This window comes from Oncorhynchus keta, chromosome 17 (genome assembly GCF_023373465.1).
Source record: "Oncorhynchus keta strain PuntledgeMale-10-30-2019 chromosome 17, Oket_V2, whole genome shotgun sequence".
Taxonomy (NCBI): Eukaryota; Metazoa; Chordata; class Actinopteri; order Salmoniformes; family Salmonidae; genus Oncorhynchus; species Oncorhynchus keta.
Window position 1 is genome coordinate 10,210,224 of NC_068437.1, and position 22,832 is coordinate 10,233,055.

Genomic DNA, 22,832 nt, shown 5'->3' on the forward strand with positions numbered 1-22,832 from the left:
CTTTATTTAATTTAAATCGCAGAAATGATACTGATAATATTGATCACAGAGTTCAATTAATCTAAATACAGTACAACGAACGTTATTTGTTGTGGGAAATATATAAAATCACAGATATTAAAATAGTATGCATTATAATGTTCATTGCTTATTCATTAATATTTATACATTGTGTTTTTCTTTCCAAACAAAAATGTTCTGTGTCAGATGATACAATTTTTTTTACATGTATTAATCACTACAGTATTTTGAACTAAGAGCCTGACAGAGTTGATTGATTTATGGAGTACAGACAACGTAATAACAGGTGAGAGATGACGTTGTAGAACGATTACACTGTTGTGACGTCACACATTGTAAAATACCATTTCGATTTATGACACATTTGTGTTCTGTTGAAGAGAACATTTCAGTCATGTCAAACTGCTTTGGTGAAATCATGTCAAACTTATTTTGTTTTGCTTAGCTGAACGATATTCATATAGACAAATGGGGACACAGGTAAGTAATAATTTAACAATACTGTTTCATGTTGTGAATTTATGGCTATCCAAATTGTCATATGGATGGCAATTCTTTAAAAACTTTACTGTAAATTCAGGTTCTAATCACTGACAACAATTGCCGTAATTTGCATGGTCATTTTCCAGGAGCCCCCCTCCATGGATCTTCCCTCCTACAACAGCCATGATGAGAGGGGCAAGTCAACCAATGAGAAGTTCCTTCCCAGAGCAGAGGTGGTCAGGTCCAAACTCATCCAGAGCTTCTACCTGCTGGACCAGTTACAGGAGGAGCAGAGAGGAAGCCCCAAATACTGCACCAATGATGTTTTAGGTAGCCCACAGTAATGACATAGCTTCCTATTTGGTCTGAATGAAACCGGCCTGAGTTGTTTTGAGAATAGAGGTGTTTGTCTGTGAAGAGATTTGTAGAAGTATGTTTACTTCAGATGATTACACACTTTGGTCCTGCTTGGCCTACACTTTACAATACAGGAATACTGTGATTCTATCGTGTGTATTTGTTTTTAAGAAGGCATTGCTAAATAACAAGGATGCTTATCTCGTGTCTGTCTGTCTGTCTGCCTGTCTGTCTGTCTGCCTGTCTGTGTGTGTGTGTTTGACAGACGAGGAGAACTACACCAGCCTGATGGGGAAGGACACACACCAGCTAGTGCGTTTCGAGATCTCCCCCCAGAGGGGCAGCACCATCACCATGGACCTCCGTCGCCAGGGACGACTGGAGAACCTCCATGCCAACTATCCGCCCTTGAACATGTTTGCCCACTGGATTCTAGAGAGTATCCTTACACCCAGTCCTGAATGGAAAACCAAAGCCTTGAATTTTAGTTGTACTGCAATGACGTAAAGTGATTAACCATATAGATGCAAGCCATTTCAAAACAAAACCTAAACAAACTACCTATATATATATATATATATATATATATATATTTAAAAAATATAAACAATTTGTGATCTAGTAGAGACTCATGTATGTCTTTTTTGTTGTTTGGGCTCAAGAGTTTTTCAATGTTTTTCATGATTATTCATAGGAACATTACAAGTGAACAAGTGTTGTCTCAGGAAATAGCTTTGTACATATTCCTTTCAAGTGTACTGTTTACTTGACTGAATTCTCCAGGTAAAATATTTATGAATATCATTGTCATCCTCATCATTCTGAACACCATTGTCTTGGAGATACAAGCAGGTAAAAAAATATCAAAGTCTCTCATCATATCAAGTCAATGTCAAATAAATCATTAACACTTGTAATGCATTTCATCCCCATATTTCCACAGCCGGGGTCTATGAGCATTGACTGCAATTTTCAATATGACATAAGATGTTTCACTACATAGATTGAATGCCTACTATATTTCGAAGTGCACGGTCCGATTCTGTTAGTGCTCCAGTCCCCCCTGTCATAGTTAGCAACAGAGGACATGGAAAGAATGTTATTTCCCATAGAAATGGTTATGTGTTCAATGTCAGTAACCTAATTTATGTTCCTCTAACTCCCCTGAATACCACTGTCATTCCAGTGATAACTCTGTCAGCAGATAGCCGTTAGCTCGACCAGTGCTATTAGTTCCTATGTGAATTCCACAAATGGATACCCCCCTCGGTTTTCAAATCAATTAGAGGGCTTGGGCTGTTGCACATTAACGTCACGTCAAAGATGAACCTTCTTGATTTCTGGGTGCATGACACACACCCTGATATTCTGTTTCTCACAAAGACCTGGCTCAGTGGTTCGATTATGAATAAGGACATTGGAATTGGGGATTACAACATCTTCAGGTGTGATATCCTGAAAAAAAGAGTGAGGGGTGGCTATACATGTGAAATCAATGCATGTTCTCTAAGTGTCACTATCCACAAAAAGTGTGAGTGTTTGCTTATAGATGTGGCTTTATGCCAAAATACTAACTTGTTTGTAGCAGGGATTTAATGCCCTCCTGCTGCATTGGCGGATGCTGTTGGTACTATTTCCGAGTATTTATAACATTTTATGTCATCTGAATTAGTTATGTTAGAATATTTGAACCTGGATTGGCTTAACATGGCCTCTGATCATTTGAAGAATATTTGTCTGGGCTATAACCTGACTCAACTAATCTCCCCAAACCTACAGTGATTCATGTAAGAAACCCAGCAAAGTCCTCGCTGATTAATCTAATTTTGACAAATAGCTCCCACAAGTACTCATCAAGTAATGTTTTGCTAATGACATCAGTGATCATTGCACGTATTAGAGATATGAAACAAAACACTGTGATCTTCATATAATTATGAAGATTAATTTAAAAAAGATAACTCCCCGAGTATCTCTTCAAGCTACTACTGTATGTTTTGCTCCGAGCTTTCCTCTATCGGCAGCATGCCTGACCCTAAACTGGCTCTATAACTTTTTTCATCCATTTTTATACTGTCTCTGGCAGACAAACTGACTCGGTAGCTGATTGGCAGTGTTTCAGGCAATTGAGAAATAGATACACTTCCTTAATTGAGAAAGCTAAATCAAGCTACTTTCTAAGTTCTATCTCAGACTCTGCTGGTGAGCCGTAGAATTTTGGGAAAACAGTTAATGCACTGAAACGTGGAAATTCCTCTCCTTCCCCACATCGTGTCAGACTGGCATTACTGAGAAAAATGAGTAAAGCGATGCTTTTATCTCGGCAGGCTTTTTATTTGGAAGAAATGGTGGTTTAACTGACCCTGGTCAGTTAGTCGACCGCTCTTCCCTCTCCCAACCTCCAGTTGGCTCAATGAAAGATCAGTCAACTTCTACTGAATCTTTGTTTTAATTTCAACAACTTTCTACTGAGATGTGCTTGACACCTTGCTTAAGATTAATGTTTTTTAAAAATCCACTGGGGCTGATTTGCTCAATCCTTTCTTACTGCATCTTTCTGCTACTCTGATTGCGGAATCATTGAAATATTTCGTCGTGGGTGCTATTCCTAGGGTTTGGAAAGCTACCCATGCGCACCAAAGGTGGTAACCCCTCCGACATTAATAACTATCACCCAATCTCTAAACTATTTTGCCTGGCAATAAAAAAAATGTAAAAATGTAATCAACACTGAGCTTAGATCTTTCTTAGCTTCAAAATGTATTCTAAGGTTTGCAAATTATTCATCTTTGCTTTAGCCAACTCATTGACTGTTGTTGGCTGGTCAACAAGCAGACCTGGCAACCTGACTATTCTTTCTGCCCAAGAGGTGTTTGACAACATGGACCCCAAGCTGGAGATTGTGAAACTGGTTCTGGAAATGTTGGACTGGAGCATCCTGGCCATCTTCTTCCTGGAGATCGTATTGAAGTGGTTGGACAACTTCTGGAACTTCTGGAAAAGCACCTGGAACATCTTTGATTTTGCTGTCACCATGCTGGTAAGAGTCAAAACCAGCAAATAATTGAATAATGTCTTGTCTCCATGTGAATGTACTGTAGATGTTATGTAGATAGATGACCTATACATAGACCTATACATAGAGGCCTATGCATTATGTAGATATACACATACAGTGCCTTCAGAAAGAATTCAAACCCCTTGACATTTTCCACATTTCGTTGTGTTACAGCCTGAATTTAAAATAGATTAAATTGAGATTTTGTGCCTACGCACAATACCCCATCATGTCAAAGTGGAATTATGTTTGTAGACATTTTTACAAATGCATAAAAAATGAAAAGTTGAAATGTCTTGGGTCAATAAGTATTAAAATCCCTTTGCCTTGCAAACTCCCTAGAAAGGCAGGAACCTAGGAAGAAACCGAGAGAGGAACCATGCTCTGAGGGGTGGCCAGTCCTCTTATGGCTGTGCCGGGTGGAGATAACAGTACATGACCAAGATGTTCAAACATTCATAGATGACCAGCAGGGTCACAGTGGTTGTAGAGGGTGCAACAGGTCAGCATCTCAGGAGTAAATGCCATTTGGCTTTTCATAGCTGATCATTCAGAGTTAGAGAGAGCAGGTGCACTAGAGAGAAAGTCGAAAACAGCAGGTCCGGAACAAGGTAGCAACCCAGACAGGAAGATCACGTCAGAGACTCAACCTACTCAAGTGACGCACTCCTCATAGGGACGTAATTGCACCAGTAAGCCAGTGACAGCAAGGGTGGTTCTTCGCTCCAGTGCCTTTCCGTTCACCTTCACACCCCTGGGCCAGCCTACACTCAATCATAGGACCTACTGAAGATATGAGTTTTCAATAAAGACTTAAAGGTCGAGACAGAGTCTGCCTGGCCTGCACCCTATCCTGCTGCCTGGCCTGCACCCTATCCTGCTGCCTGGCCTGCACCCTATCCTGCTGCCTGGCCTGCACCCTATCCTGCTGCCTGGCCTGCACCCTATCCTGCTGCCTGGCCTGCACCCTATCCTGCTGCCTGGCCTGCACCCTATCTCATTGTGGAGCTAGAGGAGTTAGAAACCATACTAAGTTGCATGGACTCACTGTGTGTAATAGTGTTTAACATGATGTTGGAATGAACCCCTCATCCCCATACCCCACACATATAACGATCTGTAAGGTCCCTCAGTCGAGCAGTGAATTCTAAACACAGATTCAACATCAGGAAGGTTTTCCAATGACGAATCAAAGATCAGGGAGGTTTTCCATTGACGAATCAAAGATCAGGAAGGTTTTAAATGCTTCGCAAAGAAGGGGACCTATTGGTTAAAATAAAGAAAGCAGACGTCGCATATCGTTTTGAGCATGTTGAAGTTATGGTTTATCAATATACCCAGTAAGTACAAAGATACAGGCGTCCTTCCTAACTCAGTTGCCAGAAATGAAGGAAACCGCTCTGGAATTTTACCATGAGACCAATGGTGACTTTAAAACAGTAAAAGAGTTTAATGACTGTGAGGGTAGAAAACTGAGGATGGACCAACAACATAGTAGTTACTCCACAATACTAACCTAATTGACAGAGTGAAAAGAAGGAAACCTGTACAGAACACAAATATTCAGAAACATCCTGTTTGCAACAAGGCACTAAAGTAATACTGCAAAAATTGTGGCAAAGAAATTAACTTTTTGTCCTGAATACAAAGCATTATGTTTGGGGCAAATCCAATATAACACATTACTGTGGATCACTCTCCATATTTTCAAGCATAGTGGTGGCTGAATCATGTTATGGGTATGCTTGTAATCGTTAAGGACCGGGGAGTTTTTCAGAATAAAAAATAAAGCTGAATGGAGCTAAGCACAGGAAAAATCCTAGAGGAACACCTGGTTCAGTCTGCTTTCCACCAGACACGGGGAGATTATTTAATCTTTCAACAATACAATAACCTAAAACACAAGGCCAAATCTACACTGGAGTTGCAGTGAAAGTTCCTGCGTGGCCAAGTTACAGTTTTGACTTAAAATTGTCTTGAAAATCTATGGCAAGACTTGAAATTGGCTGTCTAGCAATGATCAACAACCAACTTGACTTAGCTTATATCATTTTATATTGTACAATCCAGGCTTGCAAAGCTCTTAGAGACTTACCCAGAAAGACTAATTGCTGCTAAAGGCGATTCTATGTATTGACTCAGGGGTGTGGATACTTATGTAAATTATATATTTCTGTATTTCATTCTAGATAAATGTGCAACAATTTCTAAAAACGTGTTTTCACTTTGTCATGATGGGGTATTTTGTGTAGATAGGTGAGAGAGAAAAAATATATATTTAATCAATTTTGAATTCAGGCTGTAACACAACAAATGGAATCCGTGAATGGATGTGAATACTTTCTGAAGGCACTGTACATACAAGTCCAAATCCCAGTTACAGTACTCAGGTTACCTCTCTCCTCCCCCAGTCTGTTATACCAGAGATCGTGAAGGTCTTCAAAGGGGTGGACACTGACGACCTGGAGATTGTGGCACTCCTAAAGAAGTTCCGTATCCTCCGCTCCCTGAAAATTATCTCCAAATTCAGGCAGATCCGCCTTATCGTGTTGGCCATCTCCAAAGCTTTCAAGGTAGGGAACAAACCATAGAAATACAGTATAATTGTTTATTCTATGTCTATGGATCCAACAGTTTTACACTCCCACTGCATTTGGTGTCAGCATTTATTGTGCAGTTAGAGACTGAGTGATACAGACTTTGGGAGTAGGACAAACATGAATGACACATTTTGCAAAGGTGCGCGTGCACGAAAAGGACTCAACCTTGCGCGCCAGTTTTCTCGCAAAGGTTGGCATTGATCAATTGGAACGTGACAGGAAAGTGTGAGTATCTCCACGGTACAGCTCAGCTCATGCATACGCTCAACTTCTAGTGGTTGATCAATTGTATTGCAAGCAAATATTGTTATTTTGTGGGAAATGTGAGGCACAGGAAATATAAAAAGAGTAGACTAATAAAAACATTAAAAGGTAGGCCTAATGATAAAACATGCATTTGCTGTAAGTATATCGCGTAGCAGCAATTAGCCTAATATGTTTCTTTTACTTGTATTATATAGGTCCTAAATCATAATCGTATTGCAGGGCATCTCTCCTTTCTGACATGACTGGTTTATATCCTCTACACAACAAATGACGCTAACATTTATCCATCTCTCAATCAATAGCCTGAGTATGCTCGAAAGTAATTAGGTAGGAAATGGTTCAAAATGGCAATCAATCCTCCAGAATGCGCGGCCAGTATTTGGCACTCGCTATAGATGGCATGCGTTTTTGGTTTGAAAAAGTCACTGCAAAGGATTTAAACACTCTGCTCATGGCCCAGTTCCAGCATGTCCAAATTGTACAGCAAATGAGAGTGTTTTTGTCAACACAAAAGGTGAATGGATGACGTTTTTCAGGCGGGTATGTGTCTGATGTATCAATGAAAACATGCGTATATGTTGTGTGTGACAGTTTGATGAATCCCAATAATTTGTTGTGCACTTAAATCATAGAATCTCCACGTACGCCAGATTTTAGTGAGACATTTACACTGGTTTGTAAATGAGGCCCCAGGCAGGTAACATGGTCAACTTCTAGACATACTATTATGACATATGACTGCCAAGCACTTCTGGATATCGGATTGACAGTTACTAACCTCGATTTCAACTTCAAATACGACTTCAACTCAGACTCAGCTGTTCCACTGCTCATACTGGACCATATTTCTTTGTTCCATGGGCTATCAAAACGCTGCGGGCGTAAACGCAGGAGACGAGGTGGAGTCCTGGGGAAATTGAGGCAAAGAGAAAACTGAAAGGCGTTCCGGTCTGTTCTATTGGCAAATTTCTAGGCACTCGAGAATAAAATGGATGAGCTTCGTTCCAGAGTCTCCTATTATAGAGACTTGAAGAAGCTGCAATATTATATGTCTTACTGAAATATCACATTTACATAAGTATTCAGACCCTTTATTCAGTACTTTGTTGAAGCACCTTTTGGCAGTGATTACAATCTTCTAGGGTATGACGCTACAAGTGTGGCACTGTATTTGGGGAGTTTCTCCCATTCTTCTCTGCAGATCCTCTCAAGCTCTGTCAGATTGGATGGGGAGCGTCACTGCTCAGCTATTTTCAGGGATGTTCAATCTGGTTCAAGTCCGGGCTCTGGCTGGGACACTCAATGACTTTCAGAGAATTGTCCCTAAAGCCACTCCTGCGTTGTCTTGGCTGTGTGCTTAGGGTCGTTGTCCTGTTGGAAGGTGAACCTTCGTCGCCGAGGTCCTGAGTGCTCTGGAGCAGGTTTTCATCAAGGATACCTCTGTACTTTGCTCCATTCAACTTTCCCTCGATCCTGACTAGTCTCCCAGTCCCTGCCACTAAAAAACATCCCCCACCGTAGGGATGATACCAGGTTTCCTCCAGACGTAACGCTAGGCATTCAGGCCAAAGAGTTCAATCTTGGTTTCACCAGACCAGAGAATCTTGTTTCTCATGGTCTAAGAGTTCTTCAAGTACCTTTTGGAAAACTCCAAGCGGGCTGTCATGTCCCTTTTACTGAGGAGTGGTTTCTGTCTGGCCACTCTACCATAAATGCCTCATTGGTGGAATGCTGCAGAGATGGTTGTCCCTCTGAAAGTTTCTCCCATCTCCACAGAGGAACTCTAGAGCTCTGTTAGAGTGACCATCGGGTTCTTGGTCACCTCCCTGACCAAGGCCCTTCTCTCCCGATTGCTCAGTTTGACCAGCCGGCCAACTCTAAGAAGAGTCTTGGAGGTTCCAAACTTCTTTCATTGAAGAATGATGGAGGCCACTGTGCCCTTGGGGATCTTCAATGCTACAGAAATGTTTTGGTACCCTTCCGCAGAGATGTGTCTCGACACAATCCCATGTCATGGAGCTCTACGTACAATTCCTTCGACCTCATGGCTTGATTTTTGCTCTGACATGCACTGTCAACTGTGGGACCTTGTATAGAGAGGTGTGTGCCTTTCCAAATTAATTGATGACAGGTGGACTCCAATCAAGTTGTAGTAACATCTCAAGGATGATCAATGGAAACAGGATGCACCTGAGATCAATTGAGTCTCGTAGCAAAGGGTCTGAATACTTATTTAAATAAGGTATCTGTTTTTTATTTGTAATACATTTGCACAAAAAAATCTAAAAACCAATTTTTGCTTTGTCATTATGAGGTATTGTGTGTAGATTGATGAGCAATAAAAATGAATTTAATCAATTTTAGAATAAGAATGTAACATAACAAAATGTGGAAAAAGTCAAGGGGTTTGAATACTTTCCGAATGCACTGCACATACCATATACACACTCTATAACTAGTACACTGAGAGTCGGGAAGCAAGTTCATGGAGTGAGTGTTTCAATAAATAAACGCAACTAAATACAAAACAAGAAACACAAACAAGGCACCGACATGACACTGGAACAGAAACAATAATGCCCGTGGAAGGAACCAAACGGAGTGACATATGTAGGGAAGGTAATCAGGGAAGTGATGGAGTCCAGGTGAGTCTGATGACGCGCAGGTGCACGTAATGATGGTGAAAGGTGTGAGCCATAACGAGCAGCCTGGTGACCTAAAGGCTGGAGAGGGAGCACACACTACACTGTCTCTCCCACACATTCACATACACATGGATACCGACACAACACAAACATACACGCATACTCACACACTCTTTATTTTACTCATATTATTATCTATCCGGATGCCTAGTCGCTTTACCCTGCCTTTATGTACATACACTATATATACAAAATGTGGACACCCCTTGAAATGAGTGAATTTGGCTATTTCATTCACACTCGTTGCTAACAAGAGTATAAAATCGAGCACACAACCATGCAATTTCCATAGACAATCATTGGCAGTAGAATGGCCTCACTGAAAAGCTCAGTGACTTTAAACGTGGCACCATCATAGGATGCCACCTTTCCAACAAGTCAGTTCGTCAAATTTCTTCCCTGCCAGAGATGTCCCGGTCAACTGTAAGTGCTGTTATTGTGAAGTGGAAACGTCTAGGAGCAACAACGGCTCAGCAGCAAAGTGGTAGGCCACACAAGCTCACAGAACAGAACCCCCGAGTGCTGAAACACGTAACGCGTAAAACTTGTCTGTCCTCGGTTGCAACACTCACTACCAAGATCCAAACTGCCTCTGGAAGCAATGTCAGCACAAGAACTGTTTGTCGGGAGCTTCATGAAATGGGTTTCCATGGCCGAGTAGCTCAATGCCAAGCGTAGGCTGGAGTGGCATAAAGCTTGCCGCCATTGGACTCTGGAGCAGTGGAAATGCGTTCTGTGGAGTGATTAATCACGCTTCACCATCTGGCAGTTAGACAGACGAATCTGTGTTTGGCAGATGCCAGGAGATTGCTACCTGCCCTAATGCATAGTGCCAACTATACAGTTTGGTGGTGGTGGAGTAATAGTCTGGGTCTGTTTTTCATGGTTTGGGCCATGCCCCTTAGTTCCACTGAAGTGAATCTTAACACTACAGTATACAATGACGTTATAGACAATTCTGTACTCCCAACTTTGTGGCAACAGTTTGGGGAAAGCCCTTTCCTGTTTCAGCATGACAATGCCCTGTATACGAAGCAAGGTCCATACAGAAATGGTTTGTCGAGATCGGTGGGGAAGAACTTGACTGGCCTGCACAGAGCCCTGACCTCAACCCCATCGAACACCTTTGGGATGAATTAGAACACCGACTGCGAGCCAGGCCTAATCGCCCAACATCAGTGCCCGACCTCACTAATGCTCTTGTGGCTGAATGGAAGCAAGTCCCTGTAGCAATGTTCCAACATCTAGTGGAAAGCCTTCCCAGAAGAGTGGAGGCTGTTATAGCAGCAAAGGGGGGACCAACTACATATTAATGCCCATGATTTTGGAGTGAGATGTTTGACGAGCAGATGTCCACATACTTTTGGTCATGCAGTGTATTTACCTCAAATACACATTAATCTGGTACTGGTACTCCCTGTATATAGTGCCATTCTTGTGTATTTTATTCCTCGTGTTAGTTACTATTTTATTTTGTGTTATTATTTTTAAAGGTTCGTAAGCAAGCATTTCACTGTAAAGTCTATACCAGTTGTATTCGGCGAATGTAATACATATGATTTGATTAATAATACCTGTATACATGTGTGGTCCTTTTGTGACCTCATGGAACATAGAAATGGTCCCACTGTTATGAAGAGCCTCTATTCTATTCTACTGAAGGATGACAAAATATCTCTGTGTGTTTACAGGCTATGACCTTCATATTCTTACTGCTGCTGGTGTTTGCTTATATCTTCGCTGTGGTTGGAGTCATCCTGTTCGAGAGTTACACTCGCTCCAACATTGAGGGCCTGGTCTACAATATGAACTTTAAGTGTGTGACATTTGCTCTTACTATGAAAGCTTGGTTTCTTTGGAAGTATTTAACAGTAGTATTTCTCTCATTCACAGTTATGATAAGATAATATTAATGTGAACAGTGGTCATTGAGAAACATCACATTTTCCTAAATCTCACACATTTTAAGAGTGCTTCAAGAGTAGAATGCAAACACTTGATATAACACTACAGATAAGGTTAGAGTCCAACCAGTCAGAATCCATTTCAGTTCAGGAACTAAACCGACAGCCATGTTACATCTTTGAAGATTTTTGACACGTTTTCATGAATCTTCATCACCTCCCAGAGATATCTACAACTCCTTCATCACCCTCTTCATCCTCTTCACCATGGATCACTGGTACGCTCTGCTCGCCGACACCCGCAAAGTTCCAGAACTGGACAAAGCCATATGTGGCCTATACATCATCCTCTGGCTCCTCATAGGCTCCTTCGTATTCCGCAATATCTTTGTGGGTATTATGGGTAGGTACTTCCCCGTAATGCTTTGATAAAGCGCATCCATTTAGCTATTTCATTTTCTTTTTTCATATTCTCAGACTTGACTGTTTGTGGGTCTTTTGTCTTTTATCTAGATATTTCACATTAAAATGGAAATTTAAAAAGTTCTCTAACTTTGAAGGCCAGCTGGATATAAAAGGGTTTTATATCATACTGTTCCCATGTCCATACTACTTGCATAAATACTACTGGGCATGCAGTCTAAGTGGTATGCTAATGTGATAATGCTCAGATTTTTTACCTAATTGTCTGTTTCCTTTTTGTCCGTCCAGTGAATAACTTCCAGGCCATCCGGAGTGACCTCTCTAAAGAGGTACAGCAGATTGAGATCCAGGCCAAAGCTGATCTCTTTAAAGCTGAGATCATAAACAGGTGAGTGTGGAGATGTTCTATTGGATTCTTCAGACCGGTGTGATTGGCTAATAAGATGTAGCGTTACAGTAAAGAAATGAAACAGTATTATCTTTTTCAAGATAGAATGTCTTTGATGTTCACCATTACTTTCTGGGCTAATATGTGAGAAACTACCCAATATATTACCTTTGTTTAGATCAAATATGTTGTCATTGAAATGTCTTTTGAAAAATACCGTGAGAAATGTGTTTTTCTTTTCTTTTTGTAGGAGGATAAGTCATTCGAAATTCGCCGGGTAAGGCAGTTTCTTATAACCTTTAATGTACGTTCTCGTCCCTGTCATATCGTAAAATGTATAAAACAATGATGTCAACACAATTTAATTAGTTTCATTTAAATTCACAATTGAAAAAAGTTCAGGTTAGGTCTAATATATTCAAATATACATTTAGGCTGAGCAAAGTGGCAGAGGATGGTGAAGAGTCATTTTCCACTGAGGATCTACTACAGTTTACAAGATCTAATATTCCAGAAAAAGGTGGGTGGCTGTTGAAAGATGCAGACCAAGGTGCAGCGTACATATTACTTTATTAAAGAATGACGCCAACAAAAACAAAAAAATAAACCATACAAAACAAACTGTGCTGCTAAAGGCACTAGCGCCCGCAAACAAAGACAACTTGCCACAAACACAGGTGGGAAAAGGGGTACCTAAGTATGGTTCCCAATCAGAGACAATGATAGACAGCTGTCCCTGATTGAGAACCATACCTGGCCAAAACATAGAGTGCCCACCCCAACTCACGCCCTGACCAAACCAAAATAGAGACATAAAAAGGATCTCTAAGGTCAGGGCGTGACAGTGGGTTATTTTCAAACCTAACCACCATTGGGACACCGTAATAAACTCATCATACTTTGAATAGGGACTATTTCTTTGCGATCCTGCAATGAGACAAAAGAGCAATTTATTTTGTCACAGAACAAAGAACATTCTAAGAACCCTACGTTTCTTAGAGCTGAGAGGTTAGAGGTTGTCCTATGGTTATTTTGCATACAACTTCCCCACAGCGTTTTGTGAATGGTGCAGGATAGTTGCTTGGCTTTGGAACATCCTCAGCACATTTAAGGAACTTGACAAAAAAAACTCTTTCATTACTTTAACAGAACGATTCCTAAAAGTTAACACATGGTTACATTTAATTACATTTGGATAATATTTGAAGAACGTTCTCTAAATGGTTTGACATTGGGAATGTTCTCAAATTGTTCAGACAATGTTAAGAAACAACGGTCTTCTGTGGGAATTTCAGTACAGAACATTCTGCACAAGTTCCCATGTGGTTCTATTTAATGCAATATTTTGACTACATTCTGGGAACATTCTCAAAAACGGTGTAACTTAAGCAATTTTCTCAGAACTTTCCGAGAGTGTATGGTTCTCTTTTATGTCCGTTCTTGGTAATATTCTGGGAATGTTGTAAACAAAAATGGAATTCTAAATGTTACGAAAAACATTACCATCAATAAGCTCTAAATTCTGTTCTCAGAACATGAAGAAAACTTTCCAGAAAAAATACAGAAACTTAAGTAACTTTCAGAGAACGCTCTAAGAATGTTATTTACATATACATTACATTCTCAGCATCAACAAAACTCTCTAATCCTCCAGCTTGTTAAGTGTGTGCAAGATCACACCTACTGTGATTGTTGGCAAACTTTCACTAATAACTTAACAAAACTTTCATGACATTTAGAGAATGTTTTTTAATTACCTTCAAATAAACTATCATTTCCATTCTCAGAGAGTTAATAAAACCTCCCAGAAACTCGAGTGAAATGTTCTCAGAATCTCCCTGCAACCAAAAAAATTAATGTTCCCATAACAGTCTGGAATATTTTTTTTTTAAACTTTCAGTTTTACCCGTCAGAAAACTTAGGGCTCGGTTCCTGGAAACCAATCTGAAACCAAAAACACACATTCCCACAACTTCCAAAGAACCAAATTTGTGTCAAAATGTTGGTGATACCCAATAAATCATAGGGAGTACATTTGGAGTTTGTGATGATATTTGGTACAGTACATCAATTCTGTTAAGAATTACAGTGAACATACCAACATGCCCTGGACACTGAGATCTCATTACTATGATGCACTCTAAAAGAGTAGTCTGGGCCATCTGGGCCATCATAAAGGCACCAAACTTGAAACAAACTGAAACAGAGAGGGTATCCCTGGACTCGTTTTCTGCTGCAAACAGTTTTACAGCATTTTTCTGTTTCATGCCCTAATGAACTCGTATTACCCCTCTCTGTTAGACTGGGAGTCTTACGTGGAGGAGAATATGAAGGTGATGCAGGAGCAGGAGGAGGACGAGAAGGTCACCTGGCCCCGGGATTCCCTTTTCAGGTACTTTGAGCTGCTGGAGGTTCTCCAGCACAACCTGGACGAGAGGAAGAGGCTGCAGAACTTAGCAGGTAAGGAATCACACGGAGGAGGAGCAGGAGGAGGAGGAGTAGGAGTAGTAGTAGTAGTAGTAGTAGTAGTAGTCGTCCCCTCCAGGACTGTATTTAGATGGCGAAGAGACTAAAAGGTTTTGCAAGGGGGTGGGGCCCCCCCAACCAAATCTCTCGTAGGGCCCCCAAAAGGCTAGAGGTGGCACTGAGTGCTGATGAAGGAGATTGTGGTGGATTAATTTCTGATTTACCAAATGAGGAGAGAGAGACAAACTTCACACACCAGTCAGAGTTATACTTAAACTACATCTTTAATAATAATTAAGCTTTGCAATAGCATTTGACTTTCAACAATTCACTATTTCTAATGAACCATTGAGAGTGGCTACAGAAAATTACAAAGATCTTTTATAGCCAAGATACACCCTTCTCAACCTACATGACGAACCACAGATCTTAGGAACTCTTCACAAAGTGACTTTATAATTGACAAAGGAGTATCCCTTAGCCAGATAACAGTCACTATAAATTATCGCTCAGTTTGGTCCATACGACAAGGTTCTAATCTCATTCCTGGTACTTCATAGTACAAAAACACCAACTCATCCAATGGCATATATCAATTGCCAACTCTAGATACTCCCATCTCTAGTAAACCCCCTCTTGACCCCACTCCTGGACAAGCTCACTGAGGGGAGTGAGCCTCTAGGTCATACACTATCCCAGGATAGATCAGAGAGGACATACAATGTTTCCAGACGCTGCCATACATCTCCCCCCAATGGGAAAAGGAGGGAGTGACTGGTGCACAGACATTGTGGAGACAAGTAATTGGTTCCCCATTAATCACGCCATCCCTTCACATGGTTTAAGAATTGGTAAAGACACATTCACATATGAAGACAATGTTCCATTCTGTCCTCTTCCCTTTCTGATATTCTGCATAGCACCAGGGACATGTGAAAGACAAGCCTGACTTCTCCCCTCTCTGGGCCCCAAGTGACTGAGACCCAGCTGAGGGAAAAGTGCAACTGCCAACACTATTGTCCAAAGGGATACATTCTAATGACAAGTATCTCACATGAGCATATTATGCAAATAAAACATCTTAATTATCTATGTTACCCAACTAATTCTGATTCAACCGCCACAAGATGAGAAAGGGATAGGAAACCACTTGAGACTATGCACTTGGCAATAGTCTTGGTAGCCGAGACTAGTAGAAATGAGTCTGAACTATTGAAACAACAACAACACTTCTGAATAGGTTTCATGTGTTTTTGCCAGATGCCTTAATCATGTAATAAGTATGCCTCATTTTAGAACCTCATTGTAAAGTACATAATAGACACAGTAGACCTACAGGATGTTTGAGTCAAAAATGTTTTCTCTCTCTCTGTCTGTCTCGCTCTGTCCCTCTCCCTACTCTCTCTGTCTCTCTCGCTCTGTCCCTCTCCCTACTCTCTCTGTCTTCTCTGACACAGTTCAGGCGTTGCTAAACCTGCACGACTCATAGGACCCCACATCGACATCTATTCAGAAGAGCCACCATATTTTGAAGAAAATAAAACATGTTTTTTTTCTTCTTCCCAGTATTGTCATTTATTCATCATTTAAGTCATTTAGCAGACGCTCTTATCCAGAGCGACTTACAAATTGTCAGTGTCCATGTTCAATTAGTCATCTAGTTCACCCTTGAGAACTAAAGCTGATGTGGAGGGCAGAGAGAGCCAACGATAGCCTGGTTAAACCATACTGAATGCTGTGCACACCGTTGTTTTACTTCACCTCAGTTTGGATGCCAGGCTAAGGCAATGAGGTCAAATATATTTATTCCTAGTAGTAGTCAACTTGAATGGTCTCACAGTTCCACCCAATATGTAATAGGGGGCACTCTTACACAGTGTCACTGAGTCCCCTGGGAGGTCATGGACCGTGTCCACCACAGTTCTCCTTAAGGTTATTCCCTGCAATCTTAGATTGACATGTGACATCCTAGACAGATCAAGGTTACATTGGTAATGTCCTATGCAATAGCTGGTGGACAATAACAATGGGGTTTTATTTAAATAAAAGAAGGCTACATTAAGTTCTCAGCGCAGAGGCTACTCTCAAAGTAGTCAAGAAATGGCTGCCAGACCTTAGAAAACTTTTGAGAGGAGCCACGGGTGGAATATTTTACCTTCTCAAGTTTGAGATGGGCCATAACATCACTAACCCAGTTTAAGATGGGCCATAACGTCCCGTTTCCACTTAAAAAAAGGAATAAGTGGGCGGGCCAGACGGGACAAGAAGGCTATGGCCTCTGCTTGGGTAATGCAGAAAGTAATCCCTTCGGGAGCGCCTCAATAATAGGGACAAAATTGAGTTGGGGCAATTATCTTATTGCATATATATGAGAAAGTCTCAAAGATAGAGGACCAGAATGGACCTGGTGTCAAGCATGACCAGTACATGTGATACAGAGTGGCGGTTGGCTGATGGCATCTAGAGTAGGTTGAGTCTATTTCTGTTTACAATCTGACAGGTCTACTCCTGCAAAAGTGTAGGCAATGAAATACTTGAAAACTTTAGTAAATCATGTCTAATGCAGATAGAGGATGGGTGTATCCTGTCAATTGCAGAATGCCAGGTGATATCGGAGATCTCGATTCCAAACTCTTCCTCCCATGAACGATTGTACGTTCCCTACATAGGTGAAAGTATTGGGGAAAAGGAATTGAATCAAAAGATACACAGAGTATACGAAACAAGAACACCTGCTCTTTCCATGATTTCAGCCTTATTCAGACGGGATTTTTTTTTTTACTGGGGGAGCTCGGTTAATGTAAACGTGTAAGAGCACAAATCACCACATCCGTCATTTTAGTCCCGTCCGATTCAGTAGGTTAAATGATTTACTCGTCAGGAAGGTCATTATACCATCCCTAAAAGCCTACTGTTTTTCGGCAACCGCTTTCGACAAGATGTAGTAGTGTCAATGCCCCGAAAAATTGTGGCTGATCATTCGGTAACCTACGGCGCTTATTCAATATTCTTTACTCACCAAATTATTCCCCCACTCCAGAAGCCCTAAAGCCCGTCTGAAAGGCGGGGTATTTCTCGTCAGATAGCCAGAGCCTTGGTAAGTATATCTTACCGAGGTAAAGGCAGTTTCAGGTTGGATATTCAACGGATATTCGCCTGTTGTTTTCCTCACGTCCACCAACAATAGTTAGGGACCGTCAACATAGTGACAAATAAAATTTTAAAAAATAATATTTCAATAGCTCTCTAACCATTACTCCTAACACTTTCAAAACTGGTTGTGGCTAACCCGATAGCATAGACACATTGCACACCATTTAGCTTGTCCATATACATCTATACAATCTATACAATTTTTTAAAATGTAGAATTTCAATGGCTCCTTGGTCATGTGATCTAGTGACTTCAAACAGGGTTCAGAATGTCCACTCAGTGGCCCTACATATTGCACACAGACATGGACAACAGTTTGTCCATTTTTATCTCACATGGTTTTACATGAATTTTTGAAATTTGCAATTTGGTCATGTCAATTACACACCTAAGAATCATGCAGTGGATATACACCTATATTACATAACCTCTAGTCATGCATCTTCTATATTGTTGAACATTAATATTAGTTTGACAATTAGGGGGTTCAGTCCAGTGTTTACCCTTTTTAAAAATATTTATCTACAATAATTGGTAGTTCTTAGTACTTTTTTTCGCTGTTATTTATTTTTCCACAGTATTTAACAGTGGTACACAATAGGAGAGAGACAGATAATATCTCAGTTCGTCGTTAATATCAACCATAAAGGAAAAGGGCAAAGTACGAGACTTAATTGTCTAAAGCAGGGATGGAGAGTGAGCTAGTGAGGAAGGCTGCAGTGGGTTTGCTGGTCAATACATATACTGAACATGTAACCACAGTAATGGTGGCCAGTAAATCAATGAATAAAAATGTAATGTTGACAAATTAAACAAATTGTAGACCTTTAATCTTTTCCAACATGTCAGACACTTAACTTCAATTAAATACAAAACATTTAATTGTTAACTTTCTCTTTATCCCTGGTTCATTACAGAGCCTCTTCAGTGTGGATGGGGTATAGCATACATTTTCAACAACAAAGACCGCACTTCCAGTTGGTGTTCTTTACTCTGTTGAACTCTTTAGTCTTCATACCTAGTTACAGCACATGGAACCACCGTTGGCATGCAATACAGTCAATCTAAAACAAAACAAAGTGTAACACGTTATAAATAATATCAAATATCAACGCAGTACGACGAATGACGAATTAGCCATCCATTGTGTTAAATCATAAATGGTCTTACATGCCATCACTGTTGTCAAAAGATTATAAACATGTTAAATAAAGTTACTAACCCAGTCAGTCTTTGAGGCACATCCAGGTTCTGTATCAGTGGCACACATGAAGCAGTTGTTGGCTTTGTTGAACTCTGAAATCATAGGCATGAACTGAACATATGGCTGTCCCACACAACTACATAAAAATAAAGTATTTACATTTACTTTGAATTAAATGTAATTACATACCAGACATTTTTAGCATATCCTCAGCCATTGCTTTTCGCAGTTGCTCCATGTGTTTTTGAAGGTTCAATATCAGTTTGGGAGAGGATGTTGGGGAAGTTCTGTGCAACTTCCTTGGCCATCTACACCAAAAAATAAAATAGCGTTTTTGACCAAATTGTCACATAACAGCTAACATGTATGGAAGTCTGTGTGTAGCTGGTGTATAGGAGTCAGGCGCAGGACAGCAGATATGAGTAAATAAAGATATTTTACTCAACATAAAATCATTTCAATACAAAAACAGAGCCCACAATAACATACCTTCCTAAAATCACTCACAAACAAACATGGGGGATCCGAGTGTTAAATAATGAACAGGTAATTGGGGGATTGAAACCAGGTGTGTAAGACAAAGACAAAACAAATGGAAAATGAAAAGTGGATCGGCGATGGCAAGAAGGCCGGTGACGTCGACCGCCGAACGCCACCCGAACAAGGAGAGGGACCGACTTCGGTGAAGTCGTGACATAACCATTCATTATTGAAAATATAACTATCAAACCTGCATTACAAAGACCCCACAGCTGAAGGTGTCCTGCTGCATGGTGTGAGTTATTTCCCCTCCTTTCCACTTTATGTCCACACAGTCGTCTTTTCCATGGCAGGATCTTCTCATTTTGAAGTATTCTCTTTTTTATGTAAAAATAATGGAATTATGATTAGTTATAGTCTGTCATAGTTGAAGTGTACCTATGATGAAAATTACAGGCCTCTCATCTTTTTAAGTGGGAGAACTTCCACAATTGTTGGCTGACTAAATACTTTTTTGCCCACTGTATGCAGTTGAGAAATATAACACAATACAAAAGTCTATATACAGTGTGTGCAAATGAAGTAAAATTAGGGAGGTAAGGCAATAAATAGGCCGTAGTGGTGAAATAATTACAATTTTGCAAATAAACACTGGAGTGACATGTGCAGAAGATGAATGTGCAAGTAGAGATACTGGGGTGCAAAGGAGAAAATAAAAATAATAACAATATGGGGATGAGGTAGTTGGATGGGCTATTTACAGATGGGCTATTGATAAGGGAATTTATATGTTTAAAGAAATGACTAAAGAATTCCACCCTGAAACATATAAGACTATATTCCAATAATACATGTGTGGGACAAGTTAAGAGGGAGAAATATGTGGAGAAAACAGAGGCTGGTAGACTACACATGATAACTCTGAAAAATCTGACAACAGGAGGGCCCTTCCAAGGCCTCTCTAATCTAGGGAGGAGAGGAGAGTACGGCGAGAAACTGCAAAGGCTGGTAGAAAAGTGATACAACTGTGTGTGTGTGTGTGTGTGTGTGTGTGTGTGTGTGTGTGTGTGTGTGTGTGTGTGTGTGTGTGTGTGTGTGTGTGTGTGTGTGTGTGTGTGTGTGTGTGTGTGTGTGTGTGTGTGTGTGTGTGTGTGTGTGTGTGTGTGTGTGTGTGTGTGTGTGTGTGTGTGTGTGTGTGTGTGCATAGAGGGGGTTATAAAGAAGAAGAATTTTGGTTGACTTTAGAGCTCTCATGAATAAACAACAATGAACCTTTTGCAGAATCTGAGTCTTTGCCTAATTCTTATTAACCTTAGTTTTACAACCTAGGGGGAATTGGTCAAAGCTACAGTGATTGTTATCATCATTGGGATTGAAAATTCTCGTGACAGCTATGTACAGGTGCAATGATCTGTAAGCTGCTCTGATAGCTGATGCTTAAAGATAGTGAGGGAGATATGAGTCTCCAGCTTCAGTGTTGTTTGCAATTCGTTCCAGTCATTGGCAGCAGAGAACTGGAAGGAAAGGCGGCCAAAGGAGGAATTGGCTTTGGGGGTGACCAGTGAAATATACCTGCTGGAGCGCATGCTACGGGTGGGTGCTGCTATGGTGACCAGAGAGCTGAGATAAGGTGGGGCTTTACCTAGCAAGGACTTATAGATGACCTGGAGCCAGTGGGTTTGGCGATGAATATGAAGCGAGGGCCAGCCAATGAGAGCATACAGGTCGCTGTGGTGGGTAGTATATGGGGCTTTGGTGACGAAACGGATGGCACTGTGATAGACTGCATCCAATTTGCTGAGTATTTTCCCAGTTAGAAACAGTAGGCCATGCATCAAATAACATTTCTGCGGGTCTTTTTCAGACTGATATTATGACCTGTGACATGGTTGGGGGGAGTGACCCCTGCTTATGTTTTTTCTGCGTAGATGTCGCTTAATACGGTGTCACTTTAGAAGGTCCTCGTCAAAATGTTTGAATTGATCATTAATGTACTTTTGGTCGGAGGTGGTCACACCTGCTGAGGTTGTGATTTCAGATATTAGGCCAGACACTGTTGATTGCCTCAGTTGTTGGCAAAGAAGTTTACTGGCCAGTTCCTTATACTCATCGTGGTTTTGTATGGATTTTAATTGAAGGTCCTCTGATAAAATTCCATCTGTAATGTGATTCTCTCTTTATAGAGGACTGCCGATGGCGTGGTTGAGTGCCTCTGATCAATGTCGTTTATAAGGTTAGCAAGTTCTGTAAGATGCCCTGACCTCTTATTCATGCCGGCGTTATATGATATGATCTGGCCACGTAGGTGTGCTTTCAGCGCTTCCCATAGGGTGTACATTATTGTCTCTGAAAGCCGATTTAACAAGTGACATCAATAAGGGATCATAGCTTTCACCTGGACTCACCTGGTCAGTGTGTGTCATGGAAAGAGCAGGTGTTCTTAATGTTTTGTATACTCAGGCCCTGGTTACATCTTACAACTGGTTACATGTGCTTTTTGTGTGTGATCTAATCAAGATGATCCAGATACAACAAGTCCCTGTCTACCTCAAGTAAGTGGTCAGGAAGATAATCAAAATCAGTCATTTTCATGTTCTACACCGGTCTAAAAATGTGGGCACAATTTTAACACCAGGTATAAAACAGGACTTCTGTGTGCTATGATGAGTCTGCTTTCTGGCTTGTCATTGTTCCCGTGCATCCTGCAGCTCCATTGAAGGCTTGAGGATTAGTTGGCTGTGCACAGACAAAGCCCCCCTTGGAGTTCCTAGTTCCCGTTCCTCCATAAGGCAGTTGCCATGGCAACGTACCATTTCTCCCTGTGAGACATGGGAGGAGGACCAAGATCTGCAGACTGCAATGCAAAGCTGACGGAGGCGCTTCAAGTAGCTCGGCTGTATTGTACAGGGTTCAGTAGGCACCAAACGGAAAAAGAGCGGGAGGAACTGCTTATTTCTGTTCTCCGTTGCAAAATGTTTTGCTATGGTGTCAACAACCCAGATTTCAGTAACACAACATGCCGCTCCAATGCTTTTCAAACGATCACTGGTTGGATAGAGAGAGAGGGATTCTTAAAACCTTGTAACACAAACACTTCAGGGTTTATTTGCAGCTCTGAATAACACAGATGCTGTCGCAATGTCAATGTTCAGCCTTAGGAACAAGACAAATTGTTCCCCTAGTTTTCTAGCACATATTATGTTACAATGTCCAATAGCCTGGCTGGCAGATCTGAAGTCAGTCGTCAGAGACAGTCCTCTTGTTAGAACATCTAGTATCAAAACATGTTATCACTTCTTTACCCGTCTTTAATGAACAACGAA

At 40.9% G+C, this 22,832-nt stretch overlaps 1 protein-coding gene and 2 long non-coding RNA genes across 4 annotated transcripts; 1 reads left to right on the forward strand and 2 right to left on the reverse strand.

Annotated features, from left to right (window-relative positions):
• Window positions 1–265: 265 nt before the first annotated feature.
• Window positions 266–17,696, forward strand: LOC118396214 (cation channel sperm-associated protein 2-like). Of its 2 annotated transcripts, XM_052465436.1 has the most exons (11): window positions 266–1,300; window positions 1,645–1,713; window positions 3,729–3,901; window positions 6,331–6,492; window positions 11,183–11,307; window positions 11,620–11,798; window positions 12,107–12,206; window positions 12,457–12,483; window positions 12,641–12,726; window positions 14,508–14,666; window positions 16,130–17,696. In XM_052465436.1, the coding sequence occupies exons 1-11, from the start codon at window positions 937–939 to the stop codon at window positions 16,159–16,161; spliced, it is 1,476 nt and encodes a 491-aa protein (XP_052321396.1). In that variant the 5' UTR covers window positions 266–936; the 3' UTR covers window positions 16,162–17,696. The 2 variants fall into 2 exon arrangements, with proteins under 2 accessions (XP_052321396.1, XP_052321395.1); XM_052465435.1 differs by having other exon boundaries at window positions 14,508–17,696.
• Window positions 3,777–7,668, reverse strand: LOC127908189 (uncharacterized). Its single transcript, XR_008066245.1, has 3 exons — window positions 7,565–7,668; window positions 6,315–6,484; window positions 3,777–3,898 (listed from the first exon to the last, which is right to left on the reverse strand). It is a non-coding gene; the product is annotated as an uncharacterized LOC127908189 (long non-coding RNA).
• Window positions 12,758–17,841, reverse strand: LOC127908188 (uncharacterized). Its single transcript, XR_008066244.1, has 2 exons — window positions 17,692–17,841; window positions 12,758–14,632 (listed from the first exon to the last, which is right to left on the reverse strand). It is a non-coding gene; the product is annotated as an uncharacterized LOC127908188 (long non-coding RNA).
• Window positions 17,842–22,832: the final 4,991 nt, after the last annotated feature.